The following is a 13,008-nucleotide window of genomic DNA, read 5'->3' as shown; positions in this document are numbered from 1 at the left end:
TTGACAAATCACAGAGAGTTGTATGTACAAAAAATTACAATTGATCTTGGCGACAGAGAATAGGCTGAACATATTAGTACCGTAGTAATTTGAAAGCTACACCATAGATCTCAAAAATACTGTTATAACATTATAGTGCTAATGGTTATTCCAGAGCCACAGAAAAAAGAATCGGAGGTTCCCCCGTGTGTATGAACACAAAATGGTATTTCTGACCCCCCACAGGTCATCACCAACACCTTACAATTAAAGGGCCTTTAGGAAGCTTGGCACTCTTGACTTTTCATTGACTCACAAAAGGTATGAACAGATACCTCATATAAAACAACATAGTGCTATTTGATTGTTGTGATGACATGGCAGATTTCATGTAACATCTGAGCTGCCACAGGTTGTACTTCAGAACCAGTCTCTTGACAACAGTGGGCACATTTTAGATGCAGTGTACAAATTGTAGAAAGTGAATTCATTGTAAGTCCTAAAATGATCTGAACCAGATTATTTTAAATCAGTGCGACTTAAACAGCTTTATGTTTTTGCACATTGAAGTAAAATTGGTTCAAACACAACCCTTTTTTTATTGAAACAAGTTCGGTTGTTTAGTGTGGTATTTAAAGACAAAAAACAAAATCAATCAAGTTATCACTGTCATAAATCACGAGCAGAAACTCATTTCACAAAAAAACTGTAACAAGGCATTGGGATAACATCTTATTTTCCCGAAAGCCCTTGACCAGCAACATTTGGGACACCAGTAAATGACTGGACATGTTGAGGAGCTCAGTGCCTGGTTGACAGAAATATTACGCTAAGTATTGAAAGCCTTGGTTCCACAGCGTTGTTTGCAACAGTAGGCAGTGAGATCCCACTGCTAGAGTCAGGGTGCGAAAACCCACATTGCATTCAGTGGTACACCATGATTTGCAGGGACATGATCTGACTATCTGAACGTTGATTTAAATTCAGTTCGCCCACCCTTCTGAATTGCTATCACCTGGAATTTTTTGCATTAAACGTCAAGCTTCATTCAACAACTCACACCCATGCCCACCACCTCTCCCCCCACCCCTCCCCCAATCCCCTCCCCCTGCAGAAACATCAGCCTTGACTGTCCAGTTGTCCATGTTTGGGTTGTGCCTTCGCAATGCTGTGCATGTCTAATTTGGAAAATAGGTTAGCTGTCACTTTATGTGAAAACTTTAGGTGAAAAAGCCAGTACAAATTAAATTCTGCCTCTAGCCTTTCATGAGGAGATTAACACAAACACTTGGCAGTACTTGTAACCACAGAGTATGGTGCGCCGTACACTGTAATACCAAAAACTCATGGCACTGTAAGTTTAATTCACTATATGGTACATTTTGAAAAATTGTTTATTTGTGAGGGAGGACTTTGCGTGAAATGAGATGGAAGGTTTCTATGTGTTTCTGTCCAGTTTCCTGGTCAGTAGTGATGAGATACTAGCTGGTTAACATCACCTGCCACATTGGAGTGTCCAGTGAATATGGGCTTGAATCAAAGTTCAAAGCATATAGTTCAATCAGATTGTTGTCTTCAAATGTTGACATGGAGATTGTTAACCAAGGTCAGGCACTAGTGGGTTGGTTTTTCATGGAATTCATCTAATCAAAAGCGGTTCTACCATGTAGTTGCAACATTAAAAAAATGCAAACTCCCTGCCATCAGACTGACCCAGAACAACACTTGTTTCCACACCATATTAAATCCATTTTCTTTTCCAAGACTCAGTCCTGTAATATTCAGAATGTGCGTAATATTATTAAAAAGGGTGCATTTAAACAGTTGCCATGAATTTGCCGATGTAATTTAAATAAATGAAGAGGAATCACACTGTGTCCTTTAATTTAAATCATGTTTACCATGCAAAAAACATTCATGGGAAAAACCAGCGTGATGGCTCAATGTGTCGCAGTGTGCTTCAGTTTGCTAACAGCTGTGGGCATTCTTGCACTTTTCGACAGGGCAAAGTTCAGCATGTAATGGCTTGACAAGACACTAGGCTTTCAGTATTAAGTATCGAACATTCTGAGGAAATCGCTTTAAATTATTCACAACCTCAGTTTACATTGCACTATGCTTCAATGAAACACAGATGGGATTAAAAGGTTTTTTTTGTATTGTAAATCTTTTAAAGGCTTTCAGTTATTGATATTCATTCCTGAGTCAGAAGGAAGCTATTTACAGTTTAGCAGATGACAGCAAACTTGAACGACAGGAATATCTGTTTAATTGTGGCAAGTGTAGGGAATGTAAAGTAGCTCTTAGGAAGGAAGGATCTTGCAATTATATACTGGTGAGATTTTGCAGATTCCCATTATCATTCAGCTATTTAAAAAAAAATCCAGTGCCTTCACATCCAAGGTGGGTGCACAGAAACACTTGGTGAAATGTGGTAGCCAGACATTGGCCTTGGCCAAATATAAAATTATTTCATAGAATCTTAGCAAATTACGATACAGGAGGAGGCCATTCAGCCCATTGTGTCTGTGTTTTTGCATGAAATCTTGTCATGTCTCGGGCTTGTAGTGTGGACGTAGTATGTTCTCCAGACAGATCTGACGGTGTTAGGTGGCGATGTTGGTTCTGGTCCAGACAGGAGGTTGGGTGGCTGGCTACCTTTGGCCCTGTCCAAAGGTGGCCAGCACATGGGGAGTCCATTTGGAGGAGGACAGCAGCAGAGGCTTCACTCTGTACATGCAGAGCCTTCTGAACATCAGTATGAAAATGTTTAAATCAATTGGTTTCCTACCAGAGATGAATAGTACAAATAGATAAGTTTTTCTGTTTTACTTTGTGTGTGTGTATGTGTGTGTGAAAGTCTTCCCAGGCTTCCAAGCATTGGACTTTTCTGGCTGTATAAAAAAGTATATTTTCAACCTGCCTCCTGGATGTAACACTGTCACTGTGGACCGGCCACCCATCATCAAAATGCCCAAATGCCATTCCCATACAGGTCAATTGAAATTAAAATGGGGCGGCTTCTAACGGGCAGCCAATCTGCAACGCCTGTTTTACACCCAGGCGGCAAGTTGAAAATCTACCCGCTGGTCTTTCATCAGGGAGTTTGGCCCAAGACTGGACTATCTGATCAATAGCTGGGCGGGTGACCATCTAAACTAAAAGCAGGGGGGGGGGACATGAGGTATGAAAGGAGCTGAGTGGAAAGCAAACTGAGTGAACAAAGCATGAAGCTGCTGTATTGTGAGTTGACGGGTATTTAAGCAGCACTGAATGATTGTAGCCTATATCCAATCATAAATTAAACAGGAAGGAAAGTTTGAGGGGTATAAAGTGCTTCCCCCTTCCACCTTTTAAAAATGTGGACATTGTTGTAAAATTCTCTCTTTTTATTTAATATGGAGGCCAATATTTTGCAATTCTGCTTCCTCCTCAGTTACTCAAGTAACATTGGTATTGTGCACAATCGTTCCTAGAAACAGCAAATTTTACAGCACAGAAGGAGGCCATCCAGCCCACAGTGTCTGTTCTAGCTCCTTAATAATGCTTAGTCCCTTTCCCCTGCACTTTCCCCATATCCTTTTTCTTTTTCAAATATTTTTCCATTTCCCTTTTTAAAAATGATGATTATTTCTGCCTTCACCGCTGTTTCTGGTAGGGCATCCCAAGTCCTAACAAGCCAGCTGGGTAAAAGCATTCCTCATAACCTCTTCCTTATTGGTGATATTAAATTTATGCCATTAATGCTCACTGAGCCGTGGACATTGTTTTTCTTTTATTTACCTTACTAAAACTCCTCATAATTTTGAATACTTCTATCCGATCTCCTCTGTCATAAATAGACACCATTGACTCAAGTAGCAATCAGGGCCTTGGATGTTCCTGGGACACAATCCAAATTGATAGGAGTCGAGGGGAATGAAAACACTCGTGGCTGGGTGCTGCTGCAGTCAGTTTTGAGCAGTTCCAGACTACCCATAGCGCGCACTCTGAAAAGCCAGCTCCCATTTTAGTTGGTGGGGCCCCTTACTGGAGTAGCTTTGGAGGGAGACAGAGACACCCAGGGTCAGGCTCTAAGAGGATTTAAAACAAAAAGCTAGAAAAACAGATATTGTTATACCCATATTTAATAAAGACTGAAGAGTTAGAATAGAAAGTTCTCCCAGCAGACTTTCCTCCTCCTCTTAGTGTTTATTGAAATAGTTAGTAATTGCACCTCATTGGCATTGTGTCTCTAGCTGGGACATAGATCCAATCTCCACAGAAGTTTGGGTTATTGTAAAATGTAACTGGGAGTGTTTTAGCTACCAGTGTGGGGGCGGGGCGGGGGGAGATTGATTAGTAAACAATCTTTAAGGAGAAGCAGAGAAAAAATAACACTGTCATATTGATGTTTTTGTATCACCATCAGTGTTACTGGACCTGTGGTGACTCCCCGAGCTGGTCCCTCTCATTGCTAGGCTACTCCAGTCATATGACTGATGGGCAGTGCCCTCACTGGTCATTGAGCAACTCCATTGCAAACTCTATGGACTGCAAATGACGTGATCTGTGGAAACCCACACCAGCGATGGGGAGGTAGAAAACTCCTGCTCACACTTTGAAGTTTCAGGGTTCCACAGCTTCAGCCCATTTTAAAATTGCAGTCCCCACTGCAGGCAAAGGGGCAAATCCAGGACACAGAGCTCCAATGGGTTACATCAGCAAAGCAGCCTTACAGAAAGGGAGTAAGACTGATGGTACTACAAAAATGGCAAACAAGGTTAACTGGGTGGGTATATTATTTTTCTATCTACAATGGGTAAGAGGTTGGGGTGGGGCAAATTATTTCACAACTTTACTTCCCTTTTAACTAGAGCCTGGTTGTGTATCATGTGATATTTTATTTACATCAATGCATTCATGCTACAGATTATTGGCTGCCATGTGTTCTTTTTATTAAAGTGGTTGAGCAATTGTTCTGTCAGCAGTGTAAGGATTAATGGAAAATATTGCTAAAAGCTGTAGTTTATTGTGTTATTCCCGGTCTTCTGTTTCACAGCTTGTGTGGGTGGGGTTCACTGAAAGCATTGTGGTCAATTGCTGCTTCCATTGCCCTGCACTCAGTAGATCAAAGTGCGTTTCACCGTGTTCATTGGCTATTCATATTTACAGTATTTGAGTTGATAATTTGTCCAATAAGCCAACTGCTTCTTTACAGGAAGGTGTCCCCTGAGCCCTGAAACCTAGCTGGAGGGCAAGGCGGTAAATCTAGAACTGTATCATCCAATCTGATGCCCAATAAAACAAACGATTAAAACTTTTCTCAAAATGACTCTGAATTTTTTCTTCAAAAAAGAAATTCATTATTCTGAAGTAAAATTGTTTCCACACCGGGGGAACAAAAACAAGCAATTGGGTAAGTGCATTCCTTAATAAGGCATTTGTACTGGAAAGAATGTGGAGAAGCCAAACAGCAAGTACACGTACAATAAATTCAATATACATAAATAAATCATTTTGTTAATATTTACACAACTCATTTATAAACATTAGCACATAACAATTTGGCGTGTCACTCTCTCCTCCTATACACTGATTGAATTTAACCTTATGTTTTATCTTGTGATAAAGGTAATACTGTAAATATTTGAGGGGGTGACCACACGCTATCATTATTTCAGTGCCAACTGTAAGGGTAGTGTCGACCTCACTGCGCGACCTAGTTTTTTGCTCAGGAACCCATAGATGCGAGAGAGAAGAGATTTTCACTCCACCCGTCTGCACTGAGTTAAAGCCTGGGTACCAGAGATGATAGGAACGATTGTAGACCCATAGTAGCCGCTGCTTCTATTTCTGCATTACTGGCACAAACTCCGACTGCAGCCCAGCAACAGACAGTGCTGTTTGTAATTTAGGAACCCTACATAATTCAGTCCTGCGCAATTAATTTGCCGTTTTCCTCACTAAAAGATTGGCAACAAGATTTTGAAAGAGCACGACTCAAATTCATCGATTGTTTTAAATAATAATTTGCATCCCTTGCACGTTGGCACACAGTGTTTCATTCCAGTGAAAGCACATAGGAAGGCGAAACTGCAACAATGGAGAAGTCATTGGGAATTCGCTTGTTTACAGTAGAGTTTTGCTGTGTTCTGACGGTTGCACACCTTTACAAATACAGCAAACTGTTCAATAAAAATCTAAAGATACAGGATGCACTTTTCTCCTTAAAAACGCACGATGGAAATCTTGCAATGGAAAGGGAAAAGCTTGTTTTATGGCATTCAGCGAGAACATTGAGCTTGACTATAGTTACCGATGTGAATATATATCTTCAGGTAACTTTTTTCTGCCGCTGTTGACGGTCAGATTCGAGTGGAGTGCTCTGACTAGGAAATTGACTGGCCACAGGATATGCCCTCTCCTTCCAGTGAGAAGATTGTGTCATGTAGGAATACATGTTGGTGTGGACACGCACACACACACAGAGCAGACGTTTATTCTGATTGCAACTGGTCGCTAAAGTGCTCCCTTGGAAAGGCATTATCAAGGTGTGTTCACAAAGCTGCCCCTTCACTTCTTGAACGGCGTCAGTCTCCCGATGTTCTGCCAGAAGTTGGACGGTTTGCGTTTGGGCTCAGCCAGCATATACACCTGCTGCTGGGGGACGGTTGAGGGCAGCATTGGATGTTTCTGCCGCAACGTCAGAAAGTCATAGTAAGGCCTGGTGACAGCTGAGACAAGGAAGAGAGTCCGCGGTTAGAATTTACACAGAGGAGGATACACGCATCATTAGATTCTGAGCATCAATTCTAGTGCGAACTGTCCCTTTCTTAAATCTTTCATTTTCTTTAGACCATGGTTGAAAAGGGTTCACGACTACAGTACCCTGTCTATCTGTTTCTGTATTACCTGTAGCCCAGCTTGGATGAATTAACATAAGGTCTGACATTTCTTTGACGTGGGGAATTTAAGGGAGGTTGTCCCCTTGACAATCGCATCATTAAGATGTGCTACCCTACTTGTATAGATTGCATAGAATTGGAATTTGTTTTTGCATAGAATTTACAGCACAGAAACAGGCCATTCGGCCAACTGGTCTATGCCACAATAGCCTCCTCCCACCTTCATCTCACCCTATCAGCATATCCCACTTTTCCTTGCTCCCTCGTGTACTTATCTAGCTTCCCCTTAAATGCATCTATTCACCTCAACTACTCCCTGTGGGAGTAAGTTACACATTCTAACCATTCTCTGGGTAAATACCTGAATTCCCTATTGAATTTATTTGTCTTATATTTATGAGCACCTAGTTTTAGATTCTTCCACAAATGGAAACCTCTTCCCTAGCTCTACTTTATCAAACCCCATCATAAATGTAAAGACCTCAATCAGGTCATCCATCGGCCTTCTCTTTTCTGGAGAAAAGAGCCCCAGCCGGTTCAGCCTTTCCTGGAGAATGCAATGGCATGATTCCAGATTCACCCTTGAACTCAACTTGCACTCAGGCTATCTAAATCAAACAAACATACATTTGCTGGATAGTGGCAGTGCACTGGATACCCACAGTGAGTATCTGTATTTAAATTCCAAATATAAATGTCATTTGATCTTATATTACTATTGATTGAATTCCAGCAATCTCAACCGGCTGTCAGAAATAGCAGACCACTTTGCATCGTTGAAGACAACTCAGTTGAGGTAATTGTCTTGCACATATACACACTATAAAGGGCGGTGATCCATGCCAGCTGGACCAGACCATCCTGCCCCCCTGCATGTGGAGACATAGCAGAGCTTGGGACTGTCAATGGTGAGAATATTTCAAAATGATGCAGGCTGACAGGCATTTACCTTTTGTGCTGAGAATACAGACTGCATTTCTTTGGCATTAAGGCAACAGCAGATGAGTGTACAGCCAACTTTTAGCCAATGTGTTCAATTCACTGCAACTATTGTATATTGTTAAAATTAATCGACTTACCGAAATTAAAATAATTAAACTTAGGTTTTAGAATTCCTACTACTTTTTAAAATAATGGAGTGCACAAGAATGACAGCTGTTACCCGTCAGATAATACCTGCTATCTACAGATGTAATTTTTATATAGTGATGTTTTTATACTTCTAATAAAATATTGAATTACTCAGTTAAGATTTAGATCACAACAATAGGCAAAGTAGACTGCAAAGGCACACTTGAAGTAGTTCTATATGGTTCAATGTACACCTTCAACTCTGTTCCCATAGGGCAATGACGCTTTCTGGCATTAAGGCAATGTGTGCAGTTTGAAAGCTGAAAAAGTATTTTGGTACTCGAAATGTAAAGGAGATAAGTGAAGCCTTTAAACTGAAGGAATCACTGAATCTCTTTTCTGAAGGAAAATACAGTGCTATCGAGTTCAGGCTGAACTGGCCTAGCTGCTTGTAATCCTGACTACAAAGTATGAGTTCTGATAATCTTGGGAGGTAACCTTTCTTTAAAAATAAAAGGAGCAGTGTAAGTGTTACCAAAAAAAATTGCTCAAGCTCAGATTTTTCAGGCAGTTCAGACATCAAGGGCAGATTGTCTGCACAGTCACTATGGCTGTTTGAATCGTAAATGTAATGGCTGTTCAAATATTGGGATTTACTGCACCTTCATTGAAACATTTAGACTCGATCATGGATATCAACAGTTTAAAGAGGTCAGGAAGCAGGGGAAACTTTATGTTCAGAGTTTTACAGAAAATAATACAGATGCTCAAAATGTATTTTATGTTGAAGGAAATTGTCAATTTATTGATAGCATAGAGACCTACGAGGCCTTGCCATTGATGTCCCAGGCAAGGGGCATCACCATGCATTCTGGAATGGCTGCACATAAAATATTGGGGTGGGGTGGGGTCATCACATCAGATCACGCTAAGATCACTCCCGATCTGACTGACACTGGAGAAAAGGCATTAAATGAACAAATATATTTCTGGTACTTATAGTGTGCAATGCCATAGGAGATATAAGGAGGATGTGCTGTTTTCCATCGTTGTTTTCTGTCACCATAACTATATGAATAGTTTCTTCATAATAGATTTTGTGTTACCACCCATACAGAATGTAAAAGGTAAGTTGGACATTTTTAAGATGACGGAGGTGAAAAAATAACATGCTCTTAGTTTGCTAAGGCGCTTATAAAGAGTTTATATAGTATGTTTGAATAATATCATAATTTCTGGTGCTTGTAAAGGATTTATCTTGTTAAGAGTTCTGTGCTGGTTTAGCCATATGAAGAGTGGTCACTCTGAGGATCGCTCCAATCAGTAAAGACGGGTGCGGGTAAGTATGGAGGTGGAGGCACGGGTGAGGAGGGATCGTGAGGTTGCAGCTTGCAATGTGGGAAGGAGGGTAGTGGGCAAGAAATGGTGCCAACACCAAGCCAGCAGCCAGAAACTGGTTATATAGGTAGGCCAGACCAGCCTACTATGGAACGGAAACTGGGCAGGTGGGGAATAGGTAGGCCATAGCCTGAAATCGGAATTGTGTAATCACAAACATGTCAGGTGAGTAGGGAGATCTTGACTGTTCAAAAAATCAGGTAAATTTGGATTGAAGACCTACAGAAATCGGAAAATAATTGGTCAGGTGGATTGTGGTGACTTGCATCACAGCACCGCCTATTGGCTGTAGGCCTGCAATTACAGCATGAGAGGAAAATGTTGATGGAAGTTTTTTTCCCATTTAAAATCTTTGGTAAATGACGAGATAGGATTTTACCATTATAGATTTGTGTACAAAGGTTTTCCTCATAAATCACCACATAGAAAGTAATGTGTGTACAGGAAATTCATGTCGTATGAAGACAATCATTTTTTTTTGCATCTAGCACACATTGTTAAGAGAATGCTAGTGATTGATCCAGAGCCTGCAATTTACAAGCAGCTGATTGCTCTCTGGTTGATGGTTTATAGTGGAAAAAGTACTGTTGAAGATATACATTTTAAGGAGGCTTTGAGAGATGCAACAAGGTTATGGGAGGGTGTTGAAGAATGTGGGGGTGAGATGACGACGGCTCTGTCAGTGATGTTGGAGTAGCCAGAGGGAGACGATATCTTACAGCATAGTTAAAAGTGGAGGATGAGGTCAGGAGAAAGCTGTAAGAGAGAGTATGGAGTGAAGCCCTGGAAGTATTTGAAGGGGAGTATGAGGATTTTGAAGTTGATTCATTGAAGGACCAGAAGCCAATTGAGGTTGGTCAGAATAGAGGAAATAGGTAAAGGATTTTGTGTGGGTTAGGATAGAGGTGACTGAGCGCTGGGTGAGTATGAGTTTATGGAGGGTAGAAAAGTCATTCTGGAGATGGCAAATTTGAGGTGTGGAAATCAGTGATCTCAATGGTGAATTGAATGAAGGATTTGAAACTCAGTTGAGGATCAAACAGGATGCTGAGGTTGTAGGGTTGAGCTTGATGTCATCCAGGAAAGAGGGCGGGATCAAGAGCTATGATGTGGACAGCTGAATGCAGTCTCTTTTCCCCTTTTATATTGCTCTGAGAGACTATATTCAACTATGTAGGGTTTGTGGATTCATAACGGAATAATCTGTTCAGGACCTCCTCGGTAATCACTTGACCTCTTGTGAGTAAAACTTGGGCTTTCTTGATCTCTCTGTCAAGGTACCGTTTTCCTCAATTATGAGCTGTAACCATTACGCTGTTACAACTTATTGAGCTGGTTGAAGCAAATAATAAAAATGTGTTTTGATCTGATGGCGTATCTTAGCAATAAATTACAATGCGAGAGTGCATAAAATACTAATTTATAAACTGCACATTTTAATCAGCTCAATTAATGTGAGATTGGGAAATGTAATTTTGCACCAGAAAAATACTGAGTATTCCATAGGAAAACTGGATGTTTTAGCCATTTTTGAAATTCAAACATCTCTTCATCAATTAGAACCTGATGGGTACGGTAGCATAGTGGTTATGTTACTTGGCTATTGGGTGACGTCATCAGGACCCAGGTCGCCGTTTGGAGCATGGGAACGAACATCGGCTGGGCCCTGGTACAGCAGAGGAGTGATGAGTGATCGAGGCGGAGGAGTGATGAGGGATCGTGGTTGTGCTTTGGTGGATGATCTTGGCGGAGGTTCTGCGAATGTTTGGTGCGGAGGTGTGGCGGGAGATCATGGCGGAAGTGCGGTGAATGTGGCGGAGGAACGGTGAGGGATTGTGGCAAAGGTGTGGCAAATGTTTGTGGCGGAGGAGCGGCGAGAAATCGTGGTGGAGGTGCGGCGAACGTGGGTACGGGGCCCAGAAGAGCTGAATGTCCAGGGGCAGCACAGGCCTGACCACACTGCAATACGTGTGCGCACTAGGTCCGTGCAGCAGAGCAGGTCTCCTTTGCCACTGGATAAAGGCCTAGCTCTGTCAAGGCGGCTGATGTGCAATGGTCACCACATGTTAAAAAAATGCATGCACAGGCATCTTCCACCCCCTCCATTGGAGTTCAGGACTGGAACATCGAGTCCTTCATTGAAACATCTGTGAACTCATGTGGAAGCAAGTCATCCTCGTTCGAGGGACCGCCTATGATGATGAGTAATCCAGAGGCCTGGACTAATGATCCGGAGATGTGAGTTCAAATCCCACCAAATTCAGTTAATTAAATAAAATTTGTAATTTAAAAAATGCTAGTATCCGTACTGGTGACCATGAAACTACTGATTTGTCATATAAACCTATCTGGTTCACTAATATCCTTTTAAGGAAATCTGTCAACCTTACTTGGTCTGGATTATATGTGACTCCAGACCCACAGTAATGTGGTTGACACTTAACTTGCCCTCTGACATGGTGGCTCACCACCACCTTCTCAACGGCGACACCCACATCCCATGAAGGAATATTTTAAAAACCTGATGCTACCTTGAAGCCATTTGGAATCCTGCCACAACTCCACACCATAGATTCAACTGCTGAGACTCAAAACATGTAGAACCCATAGGAACAACATTTGCAGTCACTTTCCTTGGCTTGTTTCAACAGTGAAACCTGTGATATATGGTCACTTTCAGCAGTACAGAATCCAAGCTGGATAATATGTGGCGATGGCTGTTACACAGGTGACTGCTGCATTGGGAGGGTTATTTGTTTATTGTACGGTGATGCAGCTAAAAGAGTTTAGGCCTTAATGGATATTCGAAGGCCCCCTTTTAGTTGACTATCTGTGAGGTCCATGCAAATTTTATCTTCAATATATTAATATAATCCAATATTGTCCTTTCATTTACAGCTTAATGTATTATTAGCTGCAGATAATGAATATTATGGCATAAATAGCAATTAGAAAATGTCCATAGCTGGGTGTATGTGGTCAGATCAGTATGGTAGCATAGTGATTATGTTATTGGACTCGTAATCCAGTGAACATGATTTTAAGCCCACCATAGCCATTTGAAAATTTATTTCAATTTATCAGTAAAAGTGACTGTGAAACTGTTGGATTGTTGTAAAAACCCAAATGGTTCACTAACGTCCTTCAGGGAAGGAGACCTGACCCCCTTACCCAGTCTGACTCGATGTGACTCCAGTCTCACAACAATTTAATTGCCCCCTGAAGTGACCAAGCAACCTATACAATTGTTTCAGCATCTTCTTAGGGCAGCGAGGGATGGGAAATACATGCTGGCCGTGGCAGCAACATGAATATGTATATTTTTTTAATGCACAGCTTTATTAACTTTACACAACGGACCCCAGTGAGAAACAGCTTTTATGAGAAATGAACAAGAAAATTCAATGAGGAGCAGTTCTGATAACATGCAACTGGTGCGCTTGGCTGTGGGTCAACCCCAATAAACAGTGGCTTGTGTTATAGATGTAGACAAGTGTCTGGGGGTTCATAAGTGAGTGAGATATGAGCTGTGTGGGAAGACGGAGTGGGGTGGGTGGTGAAAAGGGAGTGATGTGAAAGCACTGTAATCTTCACTCAGGCAGATGGGTAATTGGACCCGGGATTAATAACAGACATGGTGGAAAAAAATTTCTGCGCACTATATGTAATAATA

The 13,008-nt window shown here is 41.5% G+C and overlaps 1 protein-coding gene across 3 annotated transcripts in view; it reads right to left on the bottom strand.

The window, feature by feature from the left end:
- Positions 1-1,104: 1,104 nt before the first annotated feature.
- Positions 1,105-13,008, bottom strand: part of arhgef4 (Rho guanine nucleotide exchange factor (GEF) 4) — a 401,442-nt gene continuing 389,538 nt past the window's right edge. For 2 of the 3 annotated variants that reach the window (XM_070883351.1, XM_070883350.1), the window contains exon 13: positions 6,612-6,695. Coding sequence is in view for 1 of the 3 variants with exons in the window: in XM_070883348.1 (XP_070739449.1) it covers positions 6,535-6,695 (161 nt within the window). In the remaining 2 variants the exon portion in view is untranslated. Of the gene's footprint in view, positions 6,696-13,008 lie in introns of all 3 variants that reach the window. The other variant, XM_070883348.1, reaches the window with a different exon arrangement.

The sequence above is a fragment of the Pristiophorus japonicus genome, chromosome 6 (genome assembly GCF_044704955.1).
Source record: "Pristiophorus japonicus isolate sPriJap1 chromosome 6, sPriJap1.hap1, whole genome shotgun sequence".
Taxonomy (NCBI): domain Eukaryota; kingdom Metazoa; phylum Chordata; class Chondrichthyes; family Pristiophoridae; genus Pristiophorus; species Pristiophorus japonicus.
The sequence above is the reverse complement of the archived record's forward strand: the minus strand, read 5'-3'. Positions and strand labels throughout refer to the sequence as shown.